General features: G+C 38.9%; 1 protein-coding gene across 1 annotated transcript in view; it reads right to left on the reverse strand.

Moving 5' to 3' along the window:
- The window catches only part of SOX6 (SRY-box 6), a 364,739-nt gene that overhangs the window by 257,208 nt on the left and 82,784 nt on the right, over nt 1-24,747 (reverse strand). Inside the window, exon 4 of the mRNA XM_027852618.1 lies at nt 16,270-16,359. Coding sequence (XP_027708419.1) covers nt 16,270-16,359 — 90 coding nt within the window. The remainder of the gene's footprint in view (nt 1-16,269; nt 16,360-24,747) is intronic.

Here is a 24,747-nt window from a genome sequence, read left to right on the forward strand (position 1 = left end):
CTTCCCATGTCAGACCAGCAACCCCATATCCTGCTCTCCCACCAAACTATTTTAATGGCAGCAAATAGTTTCAGTGAAACACTGGTACTTTCCTTACTAGCTTTTGATCAAAGTAGAAAACGAAAAGTAGACCCTCAGAGCCCTGGCTCCTCTAACACTTTCAGCATCTGTCGACCCTTTTAATGCTAAAGGTCTGTTTCCGCACAAAATACCCCCAAGCTCAAAAACACCCCATGGATGGAGGGACAGAGAGAAAAGCCCAGACCTTTTTCTGCTAGGGCTTCCTATCATTTCATTCAGACTTGCTGGGAAGCACCAACGTGTTTCTGTTCAGCCAATTTCCAGGTGCAATCAACTCCTAAGTACTAGAAAGAGGCTTGAGGAAGGAGGATTTTGCCTGAAAGTTAAATTGAACTAAATTTTGAGCTCAGTTACACACAGCTCCCATTGGGTTCTGCAATACAGTAGGAAAAGAGAGCAAAATTGGTCGAGAGTCCTTAATGGTTGTATTTAAAATGTAATTTTATCTAAAATCCCCTAAACTCAGAAACTCTACACTTTTCAGGGCCTATTCCACTCTCATTTTACCTTTGCTAATGCAAGACAACACATTTCTCATCAGAGTTCAGAAAAAGCATGAATCGTTTTCCCACAGCCTAACCTCCCTGTAGTCTGTCTGCCTTGTCAGTAGCGTTGTGCAGACATTTGGACTGAAGGGGAATCACAAATAAACTGAATAATTGCATCAAATTTCGTCAGTGGATTAAATACGCACTCAGTAGTAATTACTAACAGTAGCAACACATTAAAAAATGCAGAGAATGATGTACAATTTATGCTTATTTCAAGAGCCCTATTCATAAAAAACACCATTTGGGTGAAAATACATGCATTTTATTGAGTGGGTAGACTGGGCAATTTTTTCCTAATTCAGAGACAAATGACCTAAATACTGAACATGTGGGAGGTCTACTACTCTAGGTAGGTACTGGAGATTTTTCCCCCCATTTATCATCATCTAGGTACTAGAACTGACATCAAGATACCATTAGACGAGCAAGCCCTCTCTAGACATAGGAAATGTCCAGAACACACACTGACTCTCAGGAAATGCCAGTTGCTTGAGAGCAAAACAAAAGACATGCCTTCTAAGCAGCACAGAGAGGAGCAGGCAGTAAGCTCATATCTCTACTTGGCCCACTAAAGTCTTTGTGCACTAAATCTGGCCCACGATGGCTCAGAAGAAAATTTTTCACCTTGAAAAGTGACTCTTTGGTGCAACTCACAAGGCCCAGATATGAACTCCCAACAAGAGGGCAATTCCTGGATGACTGTCAACTTCTTTGAATATAGTCCAATATTAGGAAGAAAGCTCCCCAATCCCAAACCCAAAAGAATTTTGGTTTAGGCTTGAGAAAATAGAACTGTGGAAGGGATAGAAATCAGATCACAATCAGTCCTGAGGCACCATAGCAAATGGAAAGAAAGAAGTGGTTAAATCTTATTGTTTTTTGTTGTTTGGTCATTTCAGTCATGTCTGACTCTTTATGACCCTATTTGGGGTTTTCTTGGCAGAGACACTGGAGTGGTCTGACATTTCTTTCTCCAACTCATTTTAAAGATGAGATAACTGAGGCAAACAGGGTTAAGTGACTTGCCCAGAGTCAGACAACCAGTAAGTGTCTGAGGCCAGATTTGAACGCATGAAATTGAGTCCCCCTGAATCCAGGCCCAAGACGTTATGCACTATGGCACCACCTAGGACAAATTAATCTCAGAGATGTAAGAATCACACACTTCCAGAATTGAAAGGGATCATGAGAAAGTCATCTCGCCCAATCCATACCTAAGCAGAGATGGTCTCTGCAACTTCTCTGACTTCACCCTCAACTTGAAGGTTTTTGGTTATGGGCTGTACATGACTTCTACAACATTCTTCTTCATTTCAAGATTGCTCTAATCGTTAGGATAGTTTTTCCTAATATTAATCTGAAAAAGTCCCTCTGTAATTTTGTGCATTACTTCTAGCTTTGTCTTCTAGGGTCAGATGGGATGTGTTTAATCTCTCATTCTCAAAACAGTTTTTCTAATATTTAAAGGTTATGATCATGCCCCCACTACCATCAGCAGTATTTTTTCTTCCCTCAGCTAAATATATTCTGTTTCTTCAGGTGCTAATGGAAAATGAGTTCCAGTGATCTGAACATACTGGTTGCTCTCCTTTCAACATGCTTCTACTTTTCAGTGTTCTTTCTAAGATGCAGTGCCCCAAACTGGATGCCCACAATACTACACATATGGTCTGGCAAGGGCAAAGGACAGAGGGACAATCACCTCTGTCACTCGAGACATGTACTAAATATAGTCTAAGATTTCACTAACTTGTCAGCAAGCTTACGAAAGTAGCACTGTTAGTGTTTACACTAGATAGCAAAAGTCATACTGACTGTGGGGTTAAGAAATAAATGAGATCTCCAGTTTAGAGAAGAATTTTGGCTAGAGTGTCATGGCAGAAAGCCATTGACTAATCCTTCAGACAAGCCATTGACTAGACCCCATTTCAGATCCTTGTCAGATCTGGTCAAGGTCAGGTTCAATGGTCAAGTTCCACAAGCCAGATAGTAAACACAGACACCAACAACACAGTCTTTAGAGAATTACTCTGAATCTTATAAGCTTGGTCAAAAAACTCAATTCAATTCAGCAATTTTAAAAAATTCCACTGTGTATATGTAGGACTGGGAAAAATAATTAAGTTTAAATAAGGTATAGCCCTGTCTTTATGGAGCTTACATTCCTAGAATAATGTGAAGTAATGTGCACCATAAGATAAACATGGGTTCTATAAATGCCAAGTAGTCCCATACCCATGAATTCAAGCAGTGGCATATCTTCACTTCCTGAGCAAGTACTTATCTATTATCATCTAAATGATCTATGTGAAAAAAGACATCATATCAAACTTTTCCTTGCCAACCCATTCCAACACTGACAACCCTTATTTCCTTGGTGTTCTTCTGGGGATTCTCCCCAAATATGTCACAAAGAATCAATCACAACTCAGAGGGATTGTAAGAGCCTGTTGTAAGAGAGGCTATAAGTCAAACACTGGCACAAACAAGTGGGTGTTCAGGTACCAAAGTCCAGTTTAGGGCACATGAAAAGAAGTAGACAGGACATGAAATCAATCAATCAATATACATTTATTATGTGCCTACCATGCACCAGGCATTATGCTAAGCTTGAGGGCACAAAAAGAGGCAAAAGACAATCCCAGCCCTCAAGGAGCTTGCAATCTAATGGGGGAGATAATGTGCAAACAAATACATACAGAGCAAGCAATACATAGAATGAATAGAAAGTAATTAACAGAGGGAAAGCACTGGAATTAAGAGAGGTAGAGAAAGGCTTCCTGTAGAAAATGAGATTTTAATTGGGACTCAAAGGAAGCTAGGGAGGTCAGAAGGCAGAGTGGTGGAAGGAGAGCATTCCAGAGATGGGGAACAGCCAGAGAAAATGCCTGGAATGGAGAGATGTTGGTGGAACATCCAGGAGATGCACACTATGCAAATGTGTCCTAAAGAATACATACATATATGTATATGTTTATATACATTTATTCATATATATGTGTGTACATATATATATATGTATGTCTATCAATACCTATCTCTCCTGAGCTCTAGTCTCAAATCACCAATTGCAATGAGCTCAAAACTTTACAAGTACACAGATAAAAACAAGTTTATAAAGAAACATATTGATATTGTATAGCTAAAAATGAATATTATTTTATATTGTTATTTTACATTTATAAAATTTTATATTTATTTTTATATTTCTATTTTGAATTATCATTTTTTTCATCAAAGTATAAATAGTTCATAGGATCAGAATTTAGAGCTGGAAGGAAATTGGTGGGGAGCATTGAGTCTAACCCCTTCATTTAATAGATGAGGAAACTGTGGCCCAAAGAAGCTAAGTCAGAGTCACATAGCTAATAAATATCCTAGGCAGAATTCAGGTCTTCCTGATTCAGGTGCAGTACCCTATCTACTACACCAACTTTGTCAAGCTGAGAAAGGGTCAGTGATCACCTAGTGTCACCTCCTCATCTTAGAGATGAAAGGTCTTAGCCCATGCAGGGTCCAGACTCCAGCTCAGGTGTTCCAATAACCCCACTCAGTGTCCTTTTCCAATACATCTGCATTTCAGTGATTTTATCTGGTGCATAATTGTACAGATTCTTTATTATTTTAATTTGTTGTGAATACTACTAAATTTATAAATTTTTCCCCTTTTATAAAGAAAGGTCTCATGGTGCTGTAGTCAATGCCCCATAGCTTCACTGGTGATTGAGACAGCAGATGTCAAAGGCACAGAAGATTTCCCCACCCCACCTCTCCGAAGTGTGGTTCTAGGAATCCAACACACAAAGCCAGCTACTCTTCTCTCTGGTAATCTTGGGGTGTCCTGATTATGTCATCCCTGAGGATAAAACTTCAGACTCTGATGTTACTATATCAGCCTGGTGCCACTGATCACCCCAATATGATTCACATGGGATATGTATGTCTGCATATATGAGAGAGAGACAGAGACAGAAACAAAGACAGAGACAGAGAGACAGAGAAAGACAGAAAATTAGGCATAGATATAGAATACCTATGCCTGTGCCTGTGCCTGTCTCTTTTTTAACCCCTGTCATCTCCATGAAAATGTCTGGAGTTCAATGAAGAGCAATTTCCCCCCACCCCAGCAGTGAAAGTCCATCCTTCCTGCCTTAGTCAAACACACAGCTCCAGTATACAGTTTCCCTAATTCTGCCCAGGAGTATTACAGATGCCCTGCTAGCTACCATTTCCTGGTAGACAATCTGAATGGCTTCCAGGAAATTGCTAATGACCCTCATTTTACTTAAAAACCAGGCTGTAATTAGTAATAGCTTTTCTTCTCCATACCAGTTATAATGCTTATTTTAATCAGAGTAATCAGGAGAAAAATGTAAAATGTCTTGTTTCCCAGTCTATCAAAAGGTATTCTTTCATTTTTAGGTTGGTATGTCACCAAACATACTAATACATATTGAATGCAATCATAATTGTGTGAGACTACTTTTTTTTGATCTTTTTGTTCCCAACTATTCTCCTTCCTTCTTTGTTAAAGCCTGTCACTTGTTACTCACATCGGGCTTTCTTAATGGTGTCGACAGAAATACTTCAGTCCTGTAAAGCTGCCATAAGAGAAGATAGTGGAGAAATCTGGCAGTTGAAATACTTAAATGCAAGGATGATTTTTAAAGTAAGTTTTTGTTTTAAGTGCCTTATTTACCTGTTAACATAGTCTATCAAAGACACATGAATGTTTCAGATTCTTCCCCAATTAATTTAAGATGTTCTTGAATGTGATCACTGATACCAGCCAGGGATGCTCTTAGCCTGTGTAATATTTATAATAAGGGCCAGTTATTAAACTTCAGTATTTTCTTTTATGTGTACATTGATTTCACTAATTAGATCCAACTGATCTTTCCCCTGCAGATTGATTTTTTTAATCCTCACAGTTAACAATGATTCTAATGTATCATAACACTTTAGACCTTAATCATATAGCGGGGCTTTGCTCGTAGCTTTTGTTTGAGTTTTAATTAAGAAGACCTCGTGTCTCCAGCCCCGAGTTGGGGGGAGGTTTTAATTGCCTGCATGTATATCACACAGACTTCAAAAGGAGGAAAAGATGTTTATAAGGGAGAGCACAAAGGGGCGCTCAGAAATGTCTGCAGCCATACAAAGCAAGGATAATTAAAAACCTATGGGTGCGGCTGTGATAGAAAGCATGTATATTTATTTCTAAAACTAGCTGCTGTGTGCCCTCATTGTTTGCAGAAGAAAGTGAAGGCAGGCGGTAGACTGGGAAATAATCTCAAGCTATTGATTACAGTGGTGTCAACAGAATATTCAGGGAGTCAAGTCAATTCATCTCAATAAGCATTGATAAAAAATTTGCTATGAGCTAGCCACTGTGCTAGGCCAGGGATACACGCTGCTGTCAAGGAGCCCACAGCTTAACCTTAGGTAGAGAAATGGAAAATGGCCCGGAGGTGCCCCCAAATTTTACTCCAGTTTCTGTGTGGTGAGAATCTTGACTTCTTCATCATACTTGCTTTGTGATTTTGTAAATGTGCTTTTGCCCTAACCATTTCTTGTCATGGATAGAGGGGTAAATGAGGGGTCAGTGAGCCCTGGGTTCAAGTCCTCCCTCTGACATTTACTATCCTTGTTGTCATGACCAATTCACGCAACCTCTTTGAGCCTCAGTTCCCTCATGTGTAAAATGAAGGGGTCAGGCTAGATGACTTTCAGTTCTAAATCTATGGTTCTAGTTTGAAACTGACACAGTTTACACTCTCCAAATGTTAGGAAATGGTCTTCTTGAGTTGCTGTGGCCAACAAAAAACATGATCTGGTAACCAGTCTTCTGGTACTAAGCTTTTCCTTTCTTCACTGGCTTGGGCTGGTCCCTGGAGGACAAATATGCATACAGTCCATTGTCCAACCATATGCAAAGCCTTTCTAGTAGCCCAAGACTTGGTAGGACCTGACAGCATGTCAGTACATATGCTTCTCTGGCATTGCCTTTCCTGCCGTGCCACGGGGAGGCATCAAAAGAAAACGACCTTTCCTTAATGGAGAAAGGCCTAGATGCTCAATTCCCTGCTTCCTCACCCCTTTAAGGTTTGTAATTCTGATTTTTTTTTTAACATCAAAAACATTGAAAATTAGAAAGACTGCATCATACTCTTGGAAGAAAGTCTTTGAGACTCAGACACATTGTAAATAGTAACAAGCAGCACTCTCACTCTATCACCTTTTATATACATTTTAGGCATTTTATAAACATAGGAGGCTAAGAAACCAAAATCAAAACAAGGTGGGATCTTTTAAGCCTAGTCTCTCTTCAATGATTGGTCAATGCACTGGCAATGGGTCGCCTCAGAAATACTGTTCTGAGTCATTTTGTTTTTTTTTATTTTTAATAATCTATATTATAATCTATATTATAATAATCTACATTTATTTTTCATCTCTGTATTATAAATTACTGCTTCATCACCACTACCACCACACCTCCAAGATCCCAAAAATTAGCTCACTGTTGTTGCAGGTTGTTTTTATGTTGAAAAGTAGTATGGATATGGTTTTATCAATGGGAAAGAACATTAAAGAAAATGTATTACCACTTGCTTTGCTGCAGCACACCAAGGACCATGGAACTTTCCATCTAACTTGTTGCTAAAATATCCTATATGTGTCTCCTCCTTTAGAATGTGAGCATCCCGAGTACAGGAAAGGTCTTACTTTTCTATTTGTATCTCTAGCACTTGGCAAAGTGCTTTGCACATGGTGATCATTTAATAAACACTTTTTCATCCATTTATTCATTTGTGCATTCATTTATGTATCCATGCTGCCTACTTTTCTAGTTCCCTCCAATGAGGCTTGATGAAGCAACTGCCTTAGACTTAGGAATGGCACTCCAAGAAACACACTTCTCCCAACATTTAAAAATTATAAAGGACCAGACAATAGACACAGAAAACCAATGGACTGTTGAAAATGAAAACAAAACAATGCGAGCGATATACATTGTCCTACAGAAGAAAGGCAGCATGCTGACACAAACTCACAACATCCAGAAATAAAGGTGATGATCTCATAGTGTAGGTGAACAGCAAACAGCCCCAAAGCCCAAGCTTAATGGACAGGTCAGCTGTGCCCTGGGCAGGAGGCACCCAAGCCCTAGGCTTGCTGCGAGGCCAATCCTGACCCTTTGGTGATAACAGAACTGCTTAAGTTACTTAAAGAATGACCTTCACCATTTGATCTTCAAAGACCTATCAGAGATTGAAAAAGACCATGACCAGCCACAGGAGCCAAGCGGCTACACGATGCCTTCTTTTCTGCCCTGCTCCCAAGATTTATGTTTGCAGCTGAGCCTGAAAACTAAACCAGGCTCTCTTCTGGTGGTGATAAGCAGCAATGGCTGGCTGCCTTGTCCTACAATGAGAGCTTAAAAGAAAGAGAAGAAGAAAAACAGAAGTATAAGAAAACTGAGACTAGAAGCTGTAGCATTGCTACTGAATTTGCATTTTTTTAAACTCAGCATTTAAAGGCAGCTAACGCATGCACATAGCGCAGCGTGTCAGAGCCGGAAGGGGTCATCTAATTCTACCCCTTCAATTTATGGTTGGAGAAACTGAGGTCAAGAATAGGGAAGGCAACTTCCCTGGGTCACAGTCACAAAGCTGGGAGGACCTGGCTCTCCTGCCTTTGAGTCCATTGGTTGTTCATGCAATTCAACAAACCACAAAGCACAGACTGGGGGAAATACTCTATGCCAGGCCCTGGGGATATAAAAGCCAAAAACTATCTCTGACCTCAAGGAGCTTCCATTCTGCTTCAGGGTGGAGTGGGGTGGGGTGGCAGGGTGAGAAGGGAATTCAGCATAGACACACTTCAGCAAGCACAAGATCCTATGAGGAAAGAGCAAGCTAATGACTCCAGGGTTGAAGGTGGTACCTGAGTTGAGTGTTGAAGTTACCTAGGGATGGAAAACAGGAGAGAGAGTGCACTCCAGGAATGGAAGGCAGCCTAGACAAAGCCGCTGAGGTGGGAGATGGAAAGTCAAATTTGGCAACAACACAGTGTTTGAGGAAAAAATCTTGAGAAGTATCTGAAGAGGTAACTTGGAACCAGATGATGGAGGGCTCTAAGTGCCAGGCTGGAGAATTCATATTTTATACCAGACAAAACAGGACCCCCTGGGGATTTTGGAGCAGAGATATGACATGGTCAAACCTGTGCTTAACTTCCTAATTCTACATGAAATAATAACAATAACCTTCATTGTCTATACTGATTTTTTTCAACTTCAAGATACTTTATATACATCATGAGACAGGTCTTACACCCAAGTCTTTGAACTACAAATCCAGTTTTGTTTTGTTTCTTTTTTTTCCTTCTGCACCAAAACTTTTGGAAAGATCAAAACTAACTTACCTTCTATAAAAGGCTCACAATTCCTACTGAATTACACAATCCATTAAAAGTGGGTGCATACTGAAGTCTTCTAACTCCTATTTGAATTAGTACTGTAACAAAGGGGCATTTCTAGTCTTTAACACTGAACTAAACTGTGAAATAATATTTAGATTCTAGAACTACCCTCCCCTCTAGACACAATGAAAAAGGAGAGCAACCATCAGATCCATTTAAGTTTTAAGGTTTGAAAAGAACGAGGGGTGTCATTTTGACCGATTTTTTAATTCTGGCCCAGACCTGTGATTTGATCGGTATAGGGGAAATCCTGGTATGGAATTTCCCTCCACCAACGCCCATCTGCAACTCCTTTGTAATTTATAATCTTAGAAAATTGCCCAGGGCACTGAGAGGTTAATTAATTTGCCTAATGTCACACAGCTACCATATGATAAAGATAGAGTTTTGAACCTTGGTATTCCTGTTTCCAAGGCTATCCCTCTATCCACTATACCATTTTGTCTATATAAGTGAAAATTATGACATGAAAAAGCACAGCTCTTCATTCTCTTTCCTTCATTAAGAAGAAAACCTCCATTCTCTGTGCTACTTTCCTGAGCACACCTAAGAAGCACATCCCACCTTGAAGCCTCAATGTAAATATTGATATAATTAATCATAAATGTCCGAGGAAAGAAAACACTATTTTCCTTATTTGGTCTGTATCACATAATTATTTTTTCACCCCTCTTATCATCTGTGTGTTTGACAAACATGAGTAGAAACAGTTTGTGCTACGGGTACAGCTAGCGTTCCTGTTTTCCTGGCAAGCTGCCCAGGGAGGCGCCTTCCCACAATGAAGATGCCAGCCCAGGCACAGAGGGCCATGTGTGCAGGGGAACAGGGAGGAGACTCACTGAGGTTCTCCCCAACAGAAGGCATGCAGGGATGGGCCCCACCCTTCAGGGCAGCAAGGAGAATGCTGGCGGTCTGAAGAAGAGTGGCCGAGTCATCTCCACCGTTGGGAGTGGCTCCTGAGTAACAGCCTCTTCTCTTCTAGTGCCCAACGCCATGGAAAGCAGGAGAAGCCCAACCAGCAATTTTCTCCCCCTGACGCATAACCCACGCCCCCAAAGTCTCCATCCATACCACCACCAGGCAGAGAGGAACTCAGATGTCTGACCCCCCTATGGCTTTGCTTCTCACTGATGTCTCTGCTTTGGGGTACAGTGGTCATCACCTCTGTTGCCCTTATTAACAAATAAACAGGGAAAAGGAGAGATATTGAAAATCCTCATAACACACTAAAACAAATGATGTGGAAACTACAGATAGAAAACTAAATATCCAATGCCAAGAACCATTGAATTCTGATGTTGGAAGGAACTTCAGAGGCCATTCAACTCAATCTTTCTCCCAGTGCAGGAATTCTCTACAAAAGCTCTAATAACTGGTCGTCTCACCTTACTCTGAACACTTTTAGTGATGGGGAACTCACTACCTACCAAGGAATTCTGTCCCATTCAATTGTGGAATCACAGAATTTCAATGTGAAGGGATCTAAGTGACCATCCAGTCCAACCCATACCTGAAAAAAATATTCTTTTAGATAGGTGTAGCTGTTATTGCTGAACAGCAAGCCTAAATGTGCTGCCCTCTGCCTTCAAGGCCCACATAGAAGAAATCCAGTCTCTCAGCCTTAAATATTTGAGGACAACTATTATATGTTCCATAGACCTAATCATCTCCAAGATAAACATCCTCAGTTCTTTAAATAAATCATAGAATCATTGATTTAGAACTGAAAGGGTCTTCAGAGGTCAACTCTTCTCATTCCAAAGCCACTAAGCTCCTCATTCTACACATGAGAAAACTGAGATCCATTTACTAAAGGTCAGTTACTTTCCCAAGGTCACACAGACAGAAATTAGCAGGGCTAGGACTTAAAACCAAGTTCTTTGCAAATTCAGTAATAGGCACATAGGTAGCAATTAAGAAATGTTCATTTACTGAGTGGTGGATTTTCCTTATATGGCATGGTTTCAAGTCTCCATCCTGGTCACATTCTTCTAAGATGTGCTCCAACTTTTCAAACTCTCATCTAAAATAGGATTCTCAGAAATAAACAAAATATTCAATCTATGATCTAAGTAGGATAGATCCTATTTTTTTATTATAATTGCTCTTTCTAGTTGTTTTGTTTAGCCATGTCTATAACCTCACCTAAACTGTACATTGACTTGGATCTCACTGGCTATTCAGTACATAACAACTATAGTATCATATACTGGAGACTATTACACATTTAGAAAGTCCTAAGTGTGAGGAAATGCTAAGAGATTATTACTATTATTAATTATAAGAGGCAACATGCATACTAGTCATATTAAAATAGCCTTGAAGCCAAGAAGGTCCAGGGCCAAGTCTTGCTTCTGAGACAAAACAGTTCTATGACAAGTAATTTCACCTCTCAGTGACCCCAAGAAACTCCCTAAACCTATCAACTCACAGGCAAGTTGCCAATCTGCATTGTGGAAGGGAGTTTCTACACCAAGAGTGTAAGCAACAAAAACTCTAGCTCTCTGCTCATCATTATAATAACTCACATCTTCTAGATTTTGAATGTTTGTAAAGTACTTCATTCACAATATTATTATCCCCATTTTATAGATAAGGAAAGAGAAGAGTCTCTATTCTCTGCCTACGATAGGTCATAAATGCTTATTAAATTGGAACTGAATTGATAGTTTGAAAAATAAAGCTTTTTTGTTTCACTAAGTGCTCAAATCAATAGGACCTCCTTTCCCCTTTTCCATTTATTTTAGGCCAGACCTGTGTTACTTAAGAGGTATGGGGCATTTCTGGTTAGAAATTCCTTCTATCAATGCAGATCAACAATCCATAATGTTAAGAGGGTTGTCTAGGCCACTGAGAGGTTAAATGACCCACTCGCAGTCACACAGCTAGTATAAACAAAGGAAGGATTGAAACCCAGGTTTTTCCAACTTAAAGGCCGAACCTCTACCAACTTTGCCTTAATGTTCCTCCCTTTAAATATGTAGTGCTCACTCCCCATAAATTTGACAATGATGCTACTGACAATGACTGCTATCTGCTGGTAAAGGATAATTGAAAGGACATCATAGACACAGAAGCTATTATGATGAGGATAATGCAGAGAAGGGTTCTTCATCACCCCTGGGAGCAAATGAATAAGAGCAAATGAGCCTAGGTAGTTTCAAGAGGCTGATATAGAAAAAATAACTTCTGGGCTCAGTGACTGTATCCTGGAAGAGACGCACACTAAAGTTCTAGAATCAACATTCCTAGACAATCTTTGCCAGTACAGTAAGGAGAAGAGGGCACGGAGAGCTCAGAGGCAGAAGAGGAGGGTACAGGCAGGAATGATCCTGTAGAGAAATGATAAACAGAGAGGAGGAGGATTCCGCGGGCAATCCCAGTAGGCTGCTGCTGCCCAGTCTCTGGGCTTCCAATACCCAGGAAGCATGGAATTGTTGCAAGGGGCCAGGCATAAATGTGGAATAAGCAACTAACCTTTCTGCAGACTGAATAATTTGTCTTGTACATGTATGTTTTACTATTTTTAAAATAAATGTAATTGTGATGAATAAAGTACAAATTCATTTCAAAAACCTTACTGAATTCACTGTAACTTTTCATCACAAATTTTCTCTGTCAATTGATAACAGTACTGTTACCCTGCAGATGTCCGTGAAATTTGGGGGTGTTTAAAAATAGTCTTGCTATTTGAAAAGTTATGAACCATTGCTCTAGAATATATAATAATAATTGTCATTATTATAATAACTAACATTTACATGGTTTTTGTGTTTGAAGCCAAATTTGAACTCAGGTCTTCCTTGGCTCCAGGTCTACTGCTCTACCCACCATGTCATCTGGTTTCCTGGTTTTTAAGGAAACGAGGTAGCAGGGAGGAGGCTGATGTATCTTCAACCAGATCCATGGATGTCACATGGAGTAAGAGCGAATAGGTCGGCCCTCTCATTGCTGGGCAAATACTTCAAGCTGGTTAAAGATAAAATCCAGGGTCTATGATACAACAAAAATTCATAGCAGTCCTTTTATGGTAGCAAAGCACATTGGAAACAAAGTACATTCCCATCATTCGGGGAATGTCTAAACAAACTGTGATGCATGGCTATAAGAGAGTATTTTTCTACCATAAGAAATAATGACTATGAAGAAACAAAGAAGTTGGAAAGACAGAAAGACAAAGGCAAAATGCAGTAAGCAGAACCAGGCAAACTATACATAAATCTAAATATATATATATATATGTGTGTGTGTGTGTATGTATATATGTGTGTGTGTGTATCACACACATATATATATACACGTACATATGACAACTATAATGGAAATGAAAATGGAAAGAATAACTACTACAATAAAACTGAACAATGCACAATTATAATGACCAAACTTGGGCCCCCCAAAAAGATATGAGAAAATGCACCTTGCCTTCTTCCTGTCAGAATCAGTTGATATGTTGGTTACTTTGGCTGAAATGCTTTTTACTTTCTCTCTTTTACTCTTTGTTATAAGGTTGGCCCTTTGGGTAGGGAAGGGGGAACAATGTACTTGGAAAAGAAAATGATAAAAAAATCAATAATTGTTTAAAAGTAAGTAGATTGAGTGAACAGCAAAGAACCAATTGAGGTGGGTGGTAGGGTGTGATTGTTATTCTGAGGTTTTGAGGCTGAGATAGTTCTCCCCTTAGGTCATCATTGGGGTGAATAGAGGTGTTTATAGTGGTCTTTGTTGCTCCAGTGTTAAGGCTCATGCTGACTCAGAGCCCACAAATACTATATATCAGGGATGAAAGCCATGGTCAGGTACAATCTTCCTATCACAATCAAATCAGCTGGATTTACTTCATGGAAAAGAAGTACCCAGGGAAATATATCAAACTAACACACTTTTGGTGAGGCTGTTAATTGGTCCAAATGTTCTGAAAGAACAATTTGAAATTCTGCCAAGTAAGTCACTAAACTGTTCATACCCCTTAACCCACTGATCTCACTACTGGGAATATACCACAGTGAAGTCGAAGACAAAAAGAAAGGCTCCATATATGACTAAATATTCACAGTAACATTTTTTGTGATAGTAAAAAATAGAAAGATAAAATTGGTAACTACCAGCTGAGGAATGGTTAAACAAATTGTGGTATGAATGGAATGGAATATTATTGTACCCCAAAAAATTACATGAGGAATTACAAAAAATATGGAACAACTTGTATGAACCAATTCAGAATGAAGAAAGCAGGATCAAAATAACATGAATGATAATAATACTAAAAGACATCAGAATTCAGATTAATTGCAATGGGGAGGGAAAAAGAAAGGAAGGCCACAAGCATTTATTAAGTGCCTACTGTATGCCAGGTACTGTGCTAAGCACTTTATAAATATTATCTCATTTGACCCTCTCAACAAATCATTTTAGTTCCAGAGGACAGATGGTAAAACTTGATAGAAAGGGAGTGAACTGCAGGTATAGAATGTTGCATATGCTATCAGATTAATGATTTATTTTGTTTAGCTGTGTTTGTGGTTTTGTTTTTTGTTTTGTTATTGTTGTTAAAAGGAAGAAGAATTCTAGTAGAGGTTTATTGATATATTAAAAAAAAAGGTATCAGTAAAACTTCCTTGAAAAAAATTGTTAGTGGTACCCATGCAGCAATGAGCCTTGAGCAGTCTGAAATGGGAAAAAAAAATACGTCTTAAAAGATAGAGATATTCACCTGCCTGAAGACATGAGGCCCCTGAACTTTGTCTCATAAATTTTCAATCTCACATCAGACACATATTAACTATGTGAATCTGGGAAAGACCATACTTTTTGTGCTATAAAATAGTGGGAAGGTGGGGAAAGGGACATCAAGATCACTTCCAGCTCCAAAATTATGACTTTGTCTTATCTAAATCCAATAAGATTTAATAAATCTTGTTAGTTGTTTCATTATCACTTCCTAAATATCTTCTATTTAGGGGTGCAATCATTTACCTCATTTAAACAAAAATCAATAGCTAAAAACTCTGATTCAAAAATTAAGTCAATGGAATCATATTAACTAACAAATTCTACTGTTGAGTTTGGGCAAAGGATCATTAAGATTTTGATTCAGAAGTGACTATGGTGATCATAGGGTCGTGGATTTCAAAATGGAAAGGATCTTGGAGGCCATCTTGTCCAACTCTTTCATTATACAGATGAAGAAACAAGGTACAGAGAAGGGAAGTGCTTTGCCTATAAAAATAATAATAAGCGGAGCCAGGATTAGAACTCAGGTTCTCTGATTTTAAATTCAGCACTCTTTCCACTCTATGAGACAGAAGAATCATGAAATCATAGATTTGGCACTGGAAAAGAACCTGAAAAGTCATCTAGTCCAACTTCCTTATTTTTTCTAGTTGAAGAAACAGAGGCCCCTGTGAATTGATCTATCCATGGTCACACAGGCAGTAAGTGGTCAATCCAGGATTCCAATTCAGGGCCTCTGACCAAAGCCAGAACTTTTCCCACTGTGCCATCCAATAATAGCTAGCAGTCATATTGTACGTAAGACACTTTCTGCCCATCACCTTGAGTTTCACCACAATCATGTGGGGTAGATACTGCAGATAATACTATCCTCATTTTATAGATAAGAACTGAGCATCAGAGAATTTAAAGTGAATTTCCCAACATCAAAGAGCTAACAAGTGTCCAGAAGCAAAATCCTTCTGATTCTATGTCTAGCAGTCTCTTCATTTCCTAATTTCACGAACAATAACTCTTGCACTGAGTAAATCAACAAAGATATTAGTACAAACATGTATCAATCAACAAACATGTGAGTAAAATGTTTATAGCTCAGTGTCTGTCATTTTTAGTCCCAATATTCAAGAGTTTTCTGTTATACAAAAGACCCTTAACAAATATGACTTATGAGCTTGTGGGGTAATGAATTAGCCCATTAGAATGGGCTCACACTCCATTAGATTGTGAGTTCCCTGAGGGCAAGTAATTTTTTTCCTTTCTTTGTATCCTCAGTGCTAATATTAGTACATTGCCTGGCACATAGTAGGTTCCTTACTCAATGCTTGTTGACTTGACTGAGCCCAAGACAAACATTTCCTTGTATTCAAATAACCACAACAACATACCTGCATTGGTACATTTGATATTTTGCATCTCCTACCTTTAATTTCTCCAAGAAGCTCACTGGCATTTAATCTTTCCATTTTCTCCTTCCAGTCTTTCGAAAGTAGTTTTTCCATGCAGGATGAGTCTGCCACAAAGAAAAAAGAAATACAAATTTAATGAGTGTCTTTGAAACTCATGAATTCAGAAGGCTGGCTCACAGAGTCACTCTCCTATTTTAAAATTTGCACAGCTACAACTGCTACTCCAAAAAGGCTTCAGGGAAATTCAACAGCCTCCCTGGAGTTATTTTGCACCGCTAGAGTTTTAATCGCAAGGTTTCAGAAATTTGTCTGATGTGTGAATAACAGAATGACTGATTCTGCTGCTCTAACAGGGGAAAAGTAATGGTCAGTGCCACCAGCACTCTCACCCCTACTCAGGCGTCAGTCTCTAACAGCCAAACACTGAGTGAGCATACTATTTTCTACAATAAGATCAAAGCATTGTAGGTTTAAAGTTGTAAGGGAGCTGAGAGGCCATTTAGTCTAACCCCTTCATTCCTAGGGAAGTTAAGCGACTTGACCAAGGTCACCAATTGATAAGAATTTTTTAACGCCTCACAGAGAGGATTAGTAATTTGTACTAATTGATGACATCATTGAAAATACCAAAAAGTTTATCTTGATTGCTTCTTTCAAACATAATTTAGGTAAAAACAGGCACCTGTCATTGCTCCATTGTTGGCATTTTTATCATCCTTTTGTTAAGATTCAGTAACATTTATACTTATATTTATGGAAAGGGAAGCAGACATCTTGGTGTTTCCTTCCATTGAGTTTCCATATCATATGTTACTGCTTTAAATCCAAGTTTTTTTCTTTTGAACCAAAATAGAGCTTGGCCTAGAATCCAAGAGGTATTTGATTAATAATGGCAGGGCTTTATAGAGAAGCCAATCAACCTCAAATCATTTAGACCTTCAAAAAAAAAACCCAAAGGAAAATTTTGATTAAAAAAAATAGTTTCCACTTAGAGAAGCTGAGAGAAATAAAGGTCAAGTTGTATGACCCTACTGTTAAGGGGAAGGGGCTGTGACTCTTTTTATGTAAATGACCCAACAGGCCTGTTCTCATAAAAACAAATCCTTCTTCTTCCATTAACATACCATACCGCCTTTCTAAATACAGTTCAGGGATTCTAGTGATGTGGGTCATAGAGAAGTGAGGCGATTCTACTGGGCTGGATACAGACTCATGCTGATTATAGACATTTAAGAGGAAGAAAATATTCTTAGGTTCAGATGTTTGACCTTTTGTCACCTGGATGATTATCAACAACAATAACTGATATAAATCCCTTTAAAGTTTGCTAAATACCTTACCTATATTACCTTCATTTTCTTTGGCACTTGGATGATTGTAGAGCCTACTCTCCCACTTCAACCCTCCCTACTCCTTCCACATCTTTCTCTCTGAGAACCACTGAAATCACTGCTACCTTTGCCTTTGGGATGGGTGTGCCATTGCACAACTTACCTTCTGTTCACCCCACACTTAGATGTGTTGTCTCTCCCAGCCAAGGAAATGGGCTCAGAGAGACGTTAAGTAACTTGTCTTTGGTCACAAAGCTAATTATGGGGAGGCAGGATTTGAACCGAGATCTTCCTGACCTCCCACTTGGTGGTTACACACTACACCATACTATCTCTGCAGGTGTTGCTTAGCTTGACAATTCAGAGTTTCACTGTGCTATTGACATGGTTTTGAATTCTTGAAGTCTGTGCCATGAGGCCATAAGATCTGACAGATTCTACTCAAAGTGGGAAAGATTTTGAGTACGGAGCTAGTGATAGAGTGCAGGTCATGGATTCATGGCTCAGCCTGGCTGTGTTCAGAGAGCCTCGGCATCAGGGTGGCTATGGGCTGAATGATGCTTTAACCACATCAAGTCTCCAAGACTTAGGAGCTGGGATCTGCAGCAGTGGAAGAAGTCCCCACACTGACCTGGGATCCCCGAAGCTGAAGGTCCTTAGCTAGCGCTCACCATTCTCAGACTTTAATGTTAGTTTTTAAAAGAGCCATGTAAAAGCCACAAAGCAAAAGTCACAGGGGAAGGATAGAACCCTACATCTTTGAAATCTCAGTCTTTAGTACAGTCATTCATATATCCATTAAACATATTGATTAAGTACCTATCATATGCATATCCCTGCACTAGGTAGGTATTATAGGAAATACCCAGTTTAGATATAGATTAATCAATAAGCATTTATTAAGCACCTACCATTCAAACTCCACGCTACTCTTGGAGCCCTTGGCCCCCTTGTGCTAATGTTGCTGATCCCTTCACAAAGTCCAGCCTAGATAACTCCCATCAGAGACCCCTTGGCTCTGCACTCCCAGGGACCATTGTAGAGTCCATTCTCCTATTTCAACACTCCCCCTCTCCCCCGCTTCTTCCACATCTTTCTCTCTGAGAACCACTAAAATCACTGCTACCTTTGCCTTTGGGAAGGATGTCCCATTGCACTATTTACCTTCTGTTAACCCCACACCTAGATGTGTTGTCTCCCCCAGCCAAAGACTATGTCGAATTTGTACTTAGTACAGTGTTTGGCACATAGTAAACACTAAATAAATGCTTTTCATTTGCTAATTCATTCACTCACACCAATTATCCCTTCCCTGCCCCACCCTGCTTCTTATTCACATACTGCTGAACTGGACTGGAGGAAATCACACAATCTTACTCACTGGGTACACTACAAATTATGTCATCTAACCTCAACTGGACCCTATAACAACTAGGCAATCCTTTTACTCCTCCCTAATTGATTTTCTATCTCATACAAACTCTATTCCAAACTTCCTCTGCTCCATTTAATCTTCCCATATTTTCTCCTCTCTCACCTTCTATGATCACTTAATTGCTTATCTGATTGACTTTTTTTAGCTCTCATCTTTCTTGACCCTTCTGTTGCATTTTACACTACAAATGGCCCTCTCCTACTACTTTCTGCTCTCTACATTTTTATGACACTATCTCCTGGTTATCCTTCTACCTGCTGGACCACACTGTATCAACTTCTTTTCCTGGCTCTTCTCCTACTCCATGTCTTCTAATTAGGTGTTCTCCAAGGCTTCCTCCTTCAGCTACATCTCTTCTCTTTATAAACTTCTCAGTGAAGTGACCTCATCAGTTGCTATGTATTTAATTATCATCTTTATGCAAATGACCTGTAGTGGGTGTCTAACTCTTCATGACCCCATTTGGGATTTTCTTGGCAAAGACACTGGAATGGTTTGCCATTTCCTTCTCCAGTTCATTTTACAGATAAGGAAACTGAGGTAAACAGGGTCACACAGCTAGTACATGTCTGAGGCTGGATTTGAACTCTTCCTGACTCCAGGCCCAGTGCCTAGAGTAACACGAATGACTTATAGATCAATATATCTAGCCCTTCTTTCTCTCTTGAGCTTCAGCGATCAACTACTGGACATTCTGAATTACATGTCATGTCCCAGATACGTAAAAAGTCAACACATCCTAAAGATAACGCACTATCTCTACCCCCAAACTGGTCTTAACCAATTTTCCTATTTCTGCTCAAAAATATTACCATCATTCAATTCTCACAGATTCATAACCTCAGCATTATCCTCAATTCATCATTCTTCTTCACCTCACATATCCAATCAGTTGCCAAGTCTTAACCATTTATGCCTTCATATCTCTGACATCAGACCTCTTTACTCTGCTCACAAAGATATCACCTTCATTCAGGTCCACATCACCTCTTACCTAGACTTTGGAATAGCTTCTCAATCAGTTTATGCTTCAAGTCTCTCTCTGCTAACTCATCCTTCATACAGCTGCCAAAATGATTTTCCTTAAGCATAGGATCTGACAGTGTCCCTGTCTCAAACTCAGTGGCTTCTTACAACAGTGGCTTGCCTCTAGGTTATAATAATAATAGTAATGATAATAACAATAACAATAATAATAACTGGCATTTATATAGTGCTTAAGAGTTTGCAAAGTGCTTTACATATATTACCTTATATGATCCTAAAATAAAAACAAACTACAAACTCTTCATTTGTCTTTTAAAGACCTTCCCAAACTGACCTCAGCTTATGTCTCCTGTCCAATTATATATTAATATCCTCCCTGCACTCTACAATCCAGCTAGATTGACCTTCTCTCTTCCTCACAGAAAATACTCCAACATTGTGTCTTGGAATTGCCCAATCCCCATCCTTAGCTGGGACATGATTCATGTAGATGATTATAATGCATAGTACTAACATAATAAATGCATCCAAAGATTGGAAAATAAGTGCTAAGTGATGTCTAAAGGGAAGATAGTTGTCAGCTGGGAGGGAGTCAGAGGTTTTATAAAGGAGATGACGTGATATGTTTAATATAAATGTATATGTAGAGCCTGTATTAGATTATATATCATTCTTGGGTGGGGGAGAAAATTTAGAACTCAAAATCTTATTGAAGTGAATGTTGAAAAATAAAAATAAATAACTAAAAAAAGAGAAGACATTTGACCTGGACTATACTTTCAGTATAACAAACAATGCAAGCAAAAGCATGGAAGCCAAAGTGGGTAAGGAATGTCTGGGTACATAGAGTAATCCAAGTTAGCTGGAGCCTAAAGTTCACAGCAATGAATATTATGACATAAGCCTAGAAAGAGACTTTAGTACTAGATTATGGAAGACCTTAAATGATGAATAAGAACAACATTTAGGCAACAGAGATACTAAAAATATTTTAGAATAGTAAACATGATCTTCAAAGTAAAGGGGTTGGGCTAAGATGACTTCTAACATCCCTTTTGGCTCTAAAGTCTATGCTCCTATTCACTATCATATCAACATGAAGAATAGATTGGCACTGGATGGATAGGAAGAGAGAATGAAGATGAAGAAACCTGTCAGGCAGCTACACTGCTGGTAATAAACATATATGTATATTGTTATTATTGTTGTTCACTTATTCAGTTGTGTCTGTCTCTTCATGACCCTGTGGACCATACTGTCCATGGAGTTTTCTTGGCAAAGATACTGGAGTGGTTTGCCATTTCCTTCTCCAGCAGAATAAGGCAAACAGAGGTTAAGTAACTTGCTCAACATATATACATATATAATATATCCTTCATATAAGCATATATGTATATATACTTATTTCCAAGGTATTATATATGTATGTGTGCATATGTATGCATATATGTATATATACATACACATATGTGCTGGCAATGGAAATAGAAAAGAAATAATTGACATGAAGAAATGTTGTGAAGGTAGAATTAACAAGATTTAGAAGTGGAGAGGTATAGGATGAAGGAAAGGGAAGGACTAGGTTTAAATTGCAAACATGGGAGGCTAAAGATTAATAATATTGAACTCAGAAGGAGAGCAAGTTTGGCAGGGAGGGGTGAGGGAGTGGAGAGACAATAAGCTTGTTCTTAGCCATGTCAGCTTTGAGATATCCTTAGAGCATTCAGACAAAGATAGTTTATAGGAGTCTGACAAAGTGGGTATGGAGCTCAGAAGGGAGTCATAAATCAAGCACTTATTAAGCATCTAATATGGTGCTATGCCAGGCACTGAGAACATAAAAACAGAATGAAACAAGTACCTATAAGTGTGAGGGTGCCTTTTCCACCTCCACCCAAATTATCATAATCACAGAAGGCTCAGACAGCTGGACTGAATGAATCAATCTAATAATCAATCAAAGATGTAAAATGGTCCTTAATCATTTTGAGAGGAGTGAAGTTCTTTGATCATGGGGTAAAGACAGATGATGCTACACAAGAAATACCCTGGAATTTGCTGGAAGAAATCAAAAACACTTCTGAGTCTATGTATAAAGGTAAAAGTTGAAAACATACAAGCAAATAAAATTACCTATAGAAAGAAGGCATTTCCTTTCAAGGACAGTCATAATACTTTACAATCCAAAGTGGTGATATTTTGATAGTTTTCTTTTAAAAAATAAGATTTCAAGTGGTCACACACACACACACACACACACACAAAACCAACCTCTTCCGCTTCCTAGTTCCCCCACCCCCATACTAGTGAATATCACTTTAACTTATTTCTTGAGTTTGTCAGGGTGACAGTGTGGTCAAGGTGGCCTCTAAAAAGACTGTTGGAAGATAAATAAGTCACTGAAAGAGAAGGTGAGCCTTAGGTAAGAGATGAAAGAACACTCATGATTGGAAAGCGTTGATGAAAACAATTAACATTTGTCCATGGCATGATCAATCAGCCAAAGAATGGATGGAATCCAGCTCAGTGTCGTGAGATGGGTGATGGAGAACAACCCTGCTAGCTGTCTCTCACAGATGAGGCCTGAAGTCCTTTCTAAATGGAAGTCAGCTTGATTCTATCAAGGGCAGGTTCTCCCCCATTTCCTCCCTGGATTCTTTTCTGTTTTTTCTCTTTCTCTTCCTTCCTTCCTTTATCTATTCCTCTTCCTTCCTTCCTTCCTTCCTCCCTCCATCTTTCCATCCCTCTCCTCTTCCTTTTTCTTTCTTTCTTTTTCTTTCTCTTAAAAATTCACATTACTTTCAACAAGTGATCTACCCCAGAAATCAGGAGCTGGACTCTGAGTGACCTTCTAACAAAGGCAGGCAGGCAGTTTCCAATTGTCTTTAATTTACCCAAAGGGCTCTTACTGCATTCTTTGAAATTCAGAAACAGGGTGGGCATTTTGCACTCTGTACAGGTTTGGTTTTTATGTTCAAGTCACACATAAAAAAAGAGCCCAAGTTTGAGAGTGCAGCAGCGAATCTTCAAAGCCAGGGCTGTCAGAGATTATTATTTCAAATTGGGTCTGACTTTTTGAGACATACTAAAATGTTACAGCACAGAGTGGTATATTTATAACACCCCTATCAGTAATAAGTATGATCAACTGAGCTGTCTTCATCTTGATATATTCCACAGCCTTGTTATTTTTATAAGCTACTTTCCAAACATGTTGTAACAATATACTAAGCTGATAATTATTACTGATACAAATGCTAAAACAATTCCTTTGCATACAATCCAAGTTGGATACATCTACCCAATGACAGAAGACAAAAGCATGGGATTTATTAATAATGATAGCAAATTTCACTGAAAATTCATAAACTAGGCAGACATGTAAAACAATCTATGATATGTCTCTCGTTTCTATAAATACGCCTGAAATCTTCAGGAGCCCCAGGGAACATGTGTTGAGACATCATGGGAGAAAAACAAAACTATACGGCCATCAAGAACAAATATTTCAAATGTCACCCAACTCACAAGAAATCCCCATTCTTCCTGTTCGCACTATATTAAAGGAAAAAACACAAGGAATAATACTTAACAACTACAAAAAGTTTTATATTCATTATAGAAAACTAAGCCTCACCATATCTCTCTAAATTAGTCTATTTGTCCCTGCTATCATTTTACAGAAAGGGAGACCGAGGCTAAAGAGTAATGTGACATTTAGGTAGTTTTCTTCAATGAAAATTCTTAGTATCGTTCATGGATGGTCTCCATTGCCAGGACAACAACAACCACCACCACCATAATAGTTGATATTTACATAGTGTTTTAAGGTTTGTAAAGCATTTTAATTAATCAATTAATCAGCAGTTTATTTTTTTCTTGTGAGCACCTACTATGTCCCAGGCACTGCGCTACATGCTAGGGATACAATGACAAAAATGAAACAAGCCCTGCCTTCAAGAGTCTTATATTATATGAGGGAGAAAATATGTGCAACATAAACATGTATAAATATATACAAAATAAATACAAGGTAATAGGGTAGGTAGGAACCACAAGGTGCTGGGAGTGACCAGGAAAGGCTAGCGTAGGAAGAGGTGTTTGAGTTTTGAAGATTATCAGAAATTCTAAGAAAAAGAGGTGAGAAAGGAGTATATTACAGGCATGATGGACAACCTGTGCAACAGAACAGAGGTAAGTATTGAGGGTAATAGTGAGGTCACTTTGAATGGACCAAAGAGTATTGAAGACTACTGCATAATTAGGCTGGCAGGGAGGTTTGTGAAAGAGCTAATAGTATTTGATTCTAGAGTTAATAGGGAGTCAATGAAGTTTAATGAGCAAAGGAGTGACACAGTCAGCCTGTGCTTTAGGAACATTGCTACAGAAGCTATGTAAAGGGTTACTTAGAGAGGGGAGAGATGCGAGGGAGCAAAATCCATTAGGAGGCTATGACAATAGTGTAAATGAGGAGTGATGATAACCTGAACTTGGATTATAGCCTGTGAGTGGGGAGAAGGGGACAGATATGAGATATGATAGAGATGAGATTTACAAGACTTGGAAACTAATTGGACGTGATGGGAAGAGAGCGAAGATGAGGAGTTAAGGGTGATATGTTGCAAATCTGAGTAACTAGAAGGATGGTGGTATCCTTGATGGAAATAAGGAAGTTTGTAAGAGGGATGCATTTGGGGGAAAAAATGAGGTTTTCCTGTGTACATGATGAGTGATAAATA

The sequence above is a fragment of the Vombatus ursinus genome, unplaced genomic scaffold (assembly GCF_900497805.2).
Source record: "Vombatus ursinus unplaced genomic scaffold, bare-nosed wombat genome assembly UNPS02009770.1, whole genome shotgun sequence".
Lineage (NCBI taxonomy): Eukaryota > Metazoa > Chordata > Mammalia > Diprotodontia > Vombatidae > Vombatus > Vombatus ursinus.